This window comes from Mesoplodon densirostris, chromosome 18 (genome assembly GCF_025265405.1).
Source record: "Mesoplodon densirostris isolate mMesDen1 chromosome 18, mMesDen1 primary haplotype, whole genome shotgun sequence".
Taxonomy (NCBI): domain Eukaryota; kingdom Metazoa; phylum Chordata; class Mammalia; order Artiodactyla; family Ziphiidae; genus Mesoplodon; species Mesoplodon densirostris.
Genome location: NC_082678.1, coordinates 50,881,964 through 50,892,354, shown reverse-complemented (window position 1 = coordinate 50,892,354; position 10,391 = coordinate 50,881,964). Strand labels below are relative to the sequence as shown.

Genomic DNA, 10,391 nt, shown 5'->3' with positions numbered 1-10,391 from the left:
GTGATGGCCTGAGACGTGGTCCTCAGCCTGCGCTGTCATTTAGCCTCTTCAGAATTTCTGGTGTTTTCTTGGGACTTAACTCAGGGTCCGCAACAAGTTTACTGCAACAATAATAGCTCACAAGTATTGAACATTTATTAGGCACCTGGCGCTCTTCCAAATGCCTTTTATATCTTAACTCCTTTAATGCCCCAAAGGGCATATGAAGTAGGCACCGTAAATATCCCCGTTTTACAGACGTAGGAACCGAGTCACAGATAATGCCTTTTGCCTAATGCCCCCAGGTAGTAAATGGCAGAGTCAAGATTGCCACCCACACTACCGACTACTGCATTCTCCTGTCGCTTGAAACCCCTCTGTGTGGGAAATTAGCTACTGGAGGTGGGATTGATTTTTGGAAACAGCCTAAAGGTAAGTATTCAGAGTTAACAGTTTATGATGAAGTATGTTCCTTTGAACGCTCACGGCACCTTATTTACACTCTTAAGTCATAATGAATTTGGAAAAGGCAATAACCCAAAGAGGAAAAACTATAATGTTACGAACTTCGGGGCTCTCAGGGGATGGGCTCTTCTAGAACTGTGTTGTCCAATACCATAGCCACTAGCCACATGTGGCTATTGAGCACTTCAAATGTGGCTAGTCCAAATTGAGATGTATTATAGGTGTAAAATACAAACTAGATTTCGAAGACTTCGTATGAAAAAAGAAAAGAATAAAATATCTTATTTTAAAATATTGATTGCATGTTGAAATGATATTTTAGATACATTGGGTTAAATATAATACATTAAATTAATTTCATCTGTTTCTTTTTACCTACTTTTTCTTTTCTTTTCTTTTTTTTTTTTTTTTTTTGCGGTACGCGGGCCTCTCACTGTTGTGGCCCCTCCCGTTGCTGAGCACAGGCTCTGGACGCGCAGGCTCAGCGGCCATGGCCCACGGGCCCAGCCGCTCCACGGCATGTGGGATCCTCCCGGACCGGGGCACGAACCCGTGTCCCCTGCATCGGCAGGCGGACTCTCAACCACTGCGCCACCAGGGAAGCCCCTTTACCTAATTTTTAATGGGGCTACTAGCAAATTTTAAATTACTTATGAGGCTTACATTATTTCTGTTGGACAACACCGCTTTAGAAACATAATGGTGCAACCTAAAGACGCTAGAGATAACAGTTGCTTGACTGGAAAACTGGGAGAAAGACAACAGAAGAACACAGACTTGAGCCTGGGATCCCCCCAGACTTAGCAGAGGGAATCCCAAGGTATATGTACTTCTGGTCAATCAAAAAGGTCCAGCAAATAAAACAAGGGTGAAAGGGGCAGAAAAACCAAGACAGAAAACTCTTAAGCGCCAGTAGTAAAAGCTTGTATTATATGAAGTGTGACTTGGAATGCTTAGTCCTTGTTGCAGTTGGTATGTCAGATGCCAGGTGAGTAACCAAAGAGATATAGTGCTTCCAGCAGCAAATTCGGAGGGATATGGAGGGTAGACGAGAGGGACAATACTATTGTAAATAGGCAACATAAGCAGAATTAATTTGTTGGTGGTGTTTTGCATGAATTTTTTTTGGGGGGAGGCCGTGCTCCGTGACTTGCGGGCTCTCAGTTCCCCAACCAGGGATTGCACTCGGGCCACGGCGATGAAAGTGCCAAATCCTAACTAACCACTCGATCACTGGGGAACTCCCTGCATGATATTTTTAATTTGGCGTTTTTCAAATTATAAAAAATAAGAGATGCTCGTCGTAGCAAGTGAAACAATACAATGCAAAGACATATTAAAGGCACAGCCTCCCCCATCCATTCTACCTGCCTGAGGTAACGAATAGTGTGTATGCCTTTATAAAAACATATGCAGGGAATTTCCTGGTGGTCCAGTGGCTAGGACTCGGCGCTTTCACTGTCATGGGCCCGGGGTTCGATCCCTGGTCAGGGAACTAAGATCCCACAAGCCATGCGGCCAAAAAACAACAACATATGTATACACACACACACACAAGGATTTTGTTTTTATTTACACACGCTTTTTTTTACCCAAATTAGTTGACGTGCAGACTGAGGTCTCTGGGATTGAGAGCTAGTACCTTTTTTTCCCTCTTCTCTTTACATTTGCATTACTCCCCTCTCCCTCCCAGGTTTTCTTTTTCATTCTCTCTCTCTCTCTCTCTCTCTCTCTCTCTCACACACACACACACACACACACACATACACACACACACACACACACGGAGGGGAAGTAAGCATTGAGAGTCGTCTACAGAAATGGCATCATTTCTTACACTTCTGCATTTTTTCCCCACTCAATGGCTTGTATTGAGCTTTCTAAGTCAACCGATATAGATCTAATTAACTCATTCATCACTTCATATTCCATGTCCTTTTTAAAAAAATAGGTTATTTCTCTTTTCTAATTTGTAAGAGTTCTGTATTATGGACATTAACTGCCATCACATTGCAAATATTTTTCTTTAGATCTATTTTTTGTCCATTGACTTTATTAATGGTATCTTTGGCTATACAAAGATAAAACTTTTATGAGGTTAAGATGTTATCTTTCCTTTCAAAGCATCTGGATTTCTTATCTTGATTGATTCATTCATGTTTTATGTAAATGTATTTTTTTTTTTAGTTTTTTAAATTAAAAAATTTTTTATTTTTGGCTGTGTTGGGGTCTTTGTTGCTGCGCACGGGATTTCTCTGGTTGCGGGCGAGCGAGGGCTACTCTTCATTGCCGTGCGCAGGCTTCTCATTGCAGAAGCTTCTCGTTGCAGAGCACGGACTCTAGGCACGCAGGCTTCAGTAGTTGTGGCACGCGGGCTCAGTAGTTGTGGCATGCGAGCTCTAGAGCGCAGGCTTAGTAGTTGTGGTGCACGGGCTTAGTTGCTCCGCGGCATGTGGGATCTTCCCGGACCAGGGATCGAACCCGTGTCCCCTGCATTGGCAGGCGGATTCTTAACCACTGCGCCACCAGGGAAGTACCCCCCCTTATAAGGAAACCAATCATATTGGATTATGGATTAGGGCCCACCCATAAGACCTCATTTTAACTTAATTACACCTGTAAAGACCCTATCTCCAAATACCGTGACATTCTGAAGTACAGGGGTTAGGATTTCAGCATATCAATGGGGAGGGGGCACAATTCAGCCTGTAACAGGGGCTAATAATACAGTGAATATGATTCTATTCAATTTTGCAAAAAAGCTTTGAAGAGATTTTTACATTGAAGACTCTATTTAAAGAAGTAAACCAAGGAATTGAGATTACCAGTTTGTTAAATCAATGAACAAGTGAACAAATGAACTGGTCAATATATGATAAAGTAACTTAGGTTAGAGGTAAGAAACAATGAGTAGAACTAAAAGGACACTTTTCTAAAAGAAGAATATAAGGTTTGGTGTTAAGACTTTTTAAAAAAATATAGTTGGTTTACAGTGTTGTTTCAGGTGTACGGCTAAGTTATTCAGGTATATATATATATGTGTGTATATATGTATATACAAAATCTTTTTCAGATTCTTTTCCATTATAGATTACAAGACATTCAGTATAGTTCCCTGTGCTATACAGTAGGTTCTTGTTATTTATAAGACTAATCTTAAATTCTTAGAAAAGATAGGAGTACAGAGCAAAACATCCATACTTAAAAGTGTATCTGATTTCTTCTAGGTAATGAAAACTAAAAATGTAGGTCTAAACTTAAAAGATCATTTCAGGTTGTATATAAAACAAATTTTTTTTTACTGAATTTCACGTGAATAAATAGAAGGTATTTATTTTTAGGTGATTCTGAATGGGGGTGGAGGGTAGCAGGAAAGAATGCCTTCCAGGGATGAGCATATCAAAACTGGGGTAGGTGGGGGGGTGGAGGCAGTGCTTTTTCAAATTATACTTTGTGAAACTTTGATTTTTCTGTCACTGCCTCCACTCTTCCCTGAGAAACACTGCTGTAAGCACCACTGATTGAAGAGAGTATGTTAAAAATGCCCTCATTTGATAAGAAATGATTCAAACGACACTTACATGATCCTGGTCTCTAAGCTATCTAACATGACCCAGGAAAGGGACCCTAGTGACATTATGTTAACCATGTCCTAAAGACCTTAAACCAGTATACTGCTGTGACCAGAGAGGCTATATAATGTTGGGCGATCTGAACATTAACACTGGGCCAGACACACAGTATCATAAAATCATCTGCATCTGCCCTTTGAAGAAGCATCACAGAAATCTGAAACCTGTCTCCCACAATGAAGAACCAGTGGTGGTATACATTAGGAAACTAGGTCCAGAGAGTTAAAATGACTTGTATAAAGACACCGAAATATTTATTGGTGGATCAAGGCACCAGGTCTCCTAAATTCCAATCTAATACTCTTAACTACTATTTTAGAAGCCATTGATTCCCATTTCTAGTATTCAGTATTGTTTTTTTTGTTTTGTTTTTTTAATAATTTATTTTTTGGCGTGTTGGGTCTTCGTTGCTGTGCACGGGCTTTCTCTAGTTGTGGTGAGCGGGGGCTACCCTTTGTTGCGGTGCACGGGCTTCTCATTGTGGTGGCTTCTCTTGTTGCGGAGCATGGGCTCTAGGCGTGCAGGCTTCAGTAGTTGTGGCACATGGGCTCAGTAGTTGTGGCTTGCGGGCTCTAGAGCACAGGCTCAGTAGTTGTGGCGCATGGGCTTAGTTGCTCCGCGGCATGTGGGATCTTCCCGGGCCAGGGCTCGAACCTGTGTCCCTCGCATTGGCAGGCAGACTCTTAACCACTGTGCCACCAGGGAAGCCCCCAGTATTGGTTTTTATCCAATGTGGCAGTTCTGGTCACTACAACTTTAAAAATATGTAATAAAGCCTAAAAAGTCTCTAAAGAGAAACAAGTGAGATAATCAAAAGAATCAAGAATACATTCATTTATTTATTTATATCTCAACTTCATTCTAAAAGGTTTACAAAGATGGAGATAATCTAGTAAGATTTTAAAAAAAGGATTAAAACAGAAAAATGAGAAGAGAATAAGGAAAGTAAAGGTCAAAAAGGAAGATGATGGAACCAAGAACGTGGCTAGCATACAAAACATAACATGAGGTCCTAAACACTTGCTGGAAGTGGGCCACAAACTGGGCTCTAAGTGGTCTAGCATCAATATGAAAAGAAAAATAGAGTCAGTTGAATATTTACTGTCTTTAAGGTAAAAACCAACCAGCAATTCAGGAAAAGAATAACTGGGTTCAGAGAAAATTTCTTCCATGCATCCTTATATAGAACATTATGAATTATAATGATAAACACCCTTTGCAGTATCCACAGCAATTAAATTTCATAGGGATTTTCATATGAATTGCCAAAGTACAATTCAGAAAAAGCAGTTCTGCAGAGGCCAATAAAATGCCAGCTATGTACAGGGCAAATATGGCTTAATCCAGGGACAAAATTAAAAAATAGTACTCAGAATACTTCCCAGACTCTCTTTGGTTTGTAAAGAGAGATCAGATTTAACTGAAGAATAATGAAAATGAAACTTCTAAGAAGTTGGTTTAAGAAAAATGAAAAGAAGTCACAAAGGCCAGAAATGTATACAGATTTAAGGTCCAGATGATTTTCCTAAAGGAAAAGGTTCTTGAGTTACATCTCTGATCTTAAATCTCAAGGTTGATATCACGCCTCTTAATCCCTTGGTTTTCCCATCACCAACTGAAACCTGGGCCATCTAGGGAAGTGATCAGTTTAAGAATCCTTGTGTCCTTCAAAGAGGTTTTGTTTTGGAAAAAATGTGTATAGCTATTCCAATTACCCCCTAGAGAAGACATTTAACCCACCCATGTTTCATTTCTTATTCTCTTCCTCACAGTAAGCTATTAGATTCACTTCTTAAATTTTTAAAAGTTAGACTGACTTTGAGCCCCCAGATCATATGTTTTACCTGCATATTTAGGGGTTGAAACAAATACCAGCTTTTGAGAGCTCTGAAGAACATTCATACTGCTTCTGACAAGCCTATTAGACAAATAAATAGCAGCACCTTGGGAACCCATGAAGTGCTGTTATTGCTCACAAAAGGAAACATGGCACAGAAACAAGGAGAAGGAAAAGTGGAATAAACTTCTGGCTAAAAACTGCACGGTATTAGCACTGGAGAAATGAAACAAAGGAAAAGGTCCACACTCTGATCTGAGATGTTGAATTGAGGGATGGGTTGTATGATGGGGTAAGGACTAGGGCATTGTGACTACCAACTGCAGAATGCCCAGTGTGAACTCTGGTCCAGCACCTAGAGGAACAGAATGATAAGAGGCTACAAAGTAAAAACAAACTGAATCATCAAGGTGGTCACACTGAATTGGCAGCAGAGGAGGTCCTCAGGTTCCCAGATGAGCCCCAACTACAGTAGAGGAGCTCAAGCCAGACTGGGGTGCACCAGGAAGGACTCCAGATTACAGTCAAAGTCCTTGAAGAACATGGACTCCGATGATGGCTGGGTAGCTTGTGTCTCCATGAGAAAGTTCACTGGATGCTTCTGTAGGAGCTCTGGGTCAAAGGCCACACCCCGAAAGAAAGGGTGGACCTGGAAGTGATGCAAATAACGTAGACGGTGGAGGGGATTCTGGCATAATAGCTGAAGAGAAATAGAGCATGAAGGATGAGAGACTGGGATAGGAAAGGGACTGAACAGAGAAGCTGGAAAAGGAGAAAGAAGTTCATGGATCTGTGGAGGGCAGGGAGAAGAACCCAAAAGAGTAGGATATGTAAAAGTGGGAGAAACAGGCTAATCTGGCGGCAAAGGTAGGAATAAAGTAGTAGTAGTGGTAAGAGAGCAGCACTAGCCCACTCTCTCAGAAGTGACCTGCTCTGTATGGGGATGAGCTTCGGAGGACCAGGAACTCAGGAATAAAATCTGTAGTGTTGGTTAGAAGGCAAGTAGTGAGGTAGTACTTGATCAGGTTGGAATCCCCCCTTAATAATTAATCAGAGGAATGGGGAGATATCACTTCAGTGATAGGGGAAGAAGGGAATGGTTTTTGTAGTCAAGAAGGAAAGTCATGCCCACCCTTACCTCATGGAGCAGGAGTGAGAGCCCCTGGTTAAGAGAAGCTGGGACTGCAGAGTCATAGTGGGTCACACTTGCCAACATGGCCACATGATCTCTCTCTGCGGGCACTGGGAACTGAGTTAAGGGGTGGGAAGGTGTCATTGCTTAGTAAGAATAAGGTAAGACTTCCTAAGGTCTTCTTTCTTCCCACCGCAGGGCAACTCCTCTCTTCTCTGCCCAACATCACTACCATTCTCTCACCTTTCCAGTTGACAGAGAGAAAAGCAAGACACCCAGGGACCACCAATCAGCAGCATGGTTGTAAGGCCCTCCACTCAGGACCTCTGGGGCTACGGATATGAAAGATACTTGTCACTGATATCTGTTGGCTATCCTCCTGCCCAATGCTTACCCACCAGCTTTAGCTTCTCTCTCACCCATGTACTGAAGAGTGCCACAGATAGTATAGGCTCGGGTTCCTTGGGGCAGGTGGCGGGACAGGCCAAAGTCTGTCAGTTTCAGATGGCCTGTGAAAAACAAGCCATCAGCACCACTCTGTTCCAACCCTCATCAGCCATGACTTACTTCCAAACTGAGGTACCTCTCATTCTCGGACTAGGAAAAGAAAAGGACTTACCTCGTTCATCCAGAAGGATATTCTCCATCTGAAAAATCACAGGTGAGAAGTTATTCATCCTCTTCCTTTCAGTCCCCTTTATCATGTATACTATACCCCCCAGCTGAAGAAGATGCCCTAGCTCAGCATCCAAGTCTATACTTGGAGGGCCCTTGCCCAAATCCTCAACACCCATGAGGGCCCCAAGGTCAACTGTTCTCAGCAGCTCCTCCCACCTTCTTGGACCTGTTGGAACATCTTACTGAAGTCCCTCCTTAAACAAAAAGAAAAAGCATTTAACTACCTTCACATCTCGATGGATGATGCCGAAGTCATGGAGATAGCCTGTGGATGACAGCAAGCATGGGGTGCGCTGAAGCTCTCCTGTCCTTCCAATTTCCCTGATAGCTCCCACCCCATTCCTATCCCTGTTCTTTGACCTCCATAGTTAGTATCAATTCTCTTCTGCCTCCCTCCCTGCTTACTTCTTCCCTCATTTCTATTACCACTCCTGTTTCACTTACACAGCACCAGGATCAGCTCAGCAGCAAAGAGGCGGATGGAAGCCTCACTAAAGCAGCCAACAGCGGACCACAGGGAGTACAGATCTGTGCTGCAGTAGCTACACACTGCAAAGTACCAGAAATCTAGGCAGTATTTGGGGGCCACTATGCCTGGGCTCAAGGCATCGTATGCCTCCTGCCCAAACCGATGCCACCTGCTGTCCCCTCTCTCTGGGAGAGAGTACTATGAAGAGGGGAACAGAGCAAAGGCAGAACAAGCCAAAGGGATGGGTAATCTCAGGTGGGGAGTATGGTAGAAGGACCCCTGGGAATGAGGAGAGAACCCAGTCACTCACTCATGTAGAGGTGCCGTTTTCCCTGCCAGCTCTCCCCCAAACTGTGTACAAAAGGATGGTTGATCTGTCGCTATGGACAAGAAAACAGGAAGTTAGGATCAGGGTCATTGAGGATCAAGGCAGCCAAGAAGTCAGGATTTACCTAGTTGTGCAGAAAGGAAGCTGTTGTCCCACCTCTCAGGACAGGTTGCCTGCCTGGTAATCCCAGTACTAAGGAACACACTGGACGTGCTGGAGAGATTTCCCTGGCAGGACCTAGAATTACTCTGCTGATAGCTACTTTTCCTGGGATCTCTTGGTTGAAGCAGAGGGAGGGGTGAGAGTCAGGAAAAGCAGTACAGTTGGACAAGAAAGGTACTTTCTCCGCCGGTGGTTTGGTTCTTCCTAGGATCCTTTCCAGGGCTCTGTGCATACCTGGATGCTGACCTCCTCTTTGCACTGCCTCAGGTTGTCCCTCTGTAGGACCTTTACCTTGGGCACCACCTATAAAAGGAGAGGAGTGATGACTCCTAGTGAGGAATAGTGTATTAAATTGTTTATTCCTCCCAACCTTTCTGGAATAAAGATTGGAGGCAGGGACTAGAGAATAATGTGGAAGAGTATCTAGGTCCCTACCTTCACCACAAATACTGCTTTCTGGCCACAATCTAGCACCTTGAGGACAGTTCCAAAGGAGCCTTTAGCCACAAGGCCTAAAATCTGTACAGAGAAGTGGAGAACAGGGCAGTTGAGACCGATTGTTTCTAGATTTCTCCCCAAGACTGAGATCCCTTCCAGGGATTCCACTGACATACCTTCAGCTGCTGATGCCCCCTAAGGGGCCTAATAGGAAACTCCGGCAGAAAGAGGTTGATGAACTGAGGCACTGGCCACTCAGGCAGAGGCTTCTCTACTAGCGTGGGGCTGGCTCCAGGGGCTCCTGGTGCAGGAACTGATGTCCCTGTAGTCCCCACAGCAACTCCTTCAGACCTGACCTGGTGGTCCCCACACCTGGCCAGAGGCTCTTCTAGCCTCGGACCCAGGGGGACCCAGGGGCCCCGGATGTTGCCACCCTGCTGAGAACCAAGGGAGCCACTAAACCTGCTGCCCCTGGGGCACTACAGGCTCTGCCCATTTAGCAGGCACTCCCTCAAATCTCAACCCTAGGTATGTAAATTTGAACCCCAGGCAAAATTGCTACTGCCCTTGCTTCAGGCCAAGGTCTGGATTTCCTGCACACAATTAAAATCCTCTAGGAGAGTAATATTTGGATATTTTCCCGATAAGGCATCAGAGATTCAGTACTGCACCTACCATAAATACTTTGATGGTAATGCCTCCCTGCCCCACCCCCACAGTGGACAACACGGTTATTACCAGTTCCCAGGCCTCAAGCTCCTGCCTTTCACCTCCCCTAAACAAGCTGCCAGAGCCCCACACCCTACCTTATGAGGAGCAGCCATCTGGGCACGTTGCCCCTTCCGACAACTCACTGCTCCCATCCCCAAGCCTCCGCGCCTCCTCTCTCCTGCAAAATCTGCTGCCCCAGTTACATAAGCAGTTCCTCCCCTGATGCTGCATTACACATGAGCCCCGCCTCTTCCCCTTGTTGTTCATGACTAGAGATGCAAATGATGCAGCCAAACTTCACCCTTATCCCCAAAGGCTATCGCCCCTGGTTAAGAATGGCTTATAGCCAGGACTAAAATGTGCAGAGACCTATCAGCATGGGACCAATGTCACATCAGAGCTGGGAAGTATCTGTGACACAGCTTCAGGCAGGAGGGAAGAAGCCACCCTCATTAGGGTGGCAGCTAGGTGTCTTGGACTGATGGGGAGAAAAGGATACAGGCTGAAACCATGCACTCAATACAATTTAAAAAAAAAAACCAGCATCAAATTTAAAATAT

At 44.2% G+C, this 10,391-nt stretch overlaps 1 protein-coding gene across 1 annotated transcript; it reads right to left on the bottom strand.

The window, feature by feature from the left end:
* Nucleotides 1-5,011: 5,011 nt before the first annotated feature.
* On the bottom strand, nucleotides 5,012-10,233 carry RSKR (ribosomal protein S6 kinase related). The gene is given in 14 exon segments (XM_060080363.1): nucleotides 5,012-6,613; nucleotides 7,052-7,162; nucleotides 7,289-7,377; nucleotides 7,465-7,554; nucleotides 7,665-7,692; nucleotides 7,948-7,988; nucleotides 8,168-8,272; nucleotides 8,503-8,572; nucleotides 8,917-8,985; nucleotides 9,118-9,201; nucleotides 9,297-9,400; nucleotides 9,403-9,535; nucleotides 9,537-9,557; nucleotides 9,927-10,233. Coding segments are annotated over 14 exon segments (1,221 nt in total). The 5' UTR covers nucleotides 9,984-10,233; the 3' UTR covers nucleotides 5,012-6,394.
* Nucleotides 10,234-10,391: the final 158 nt, after the last annotated feature.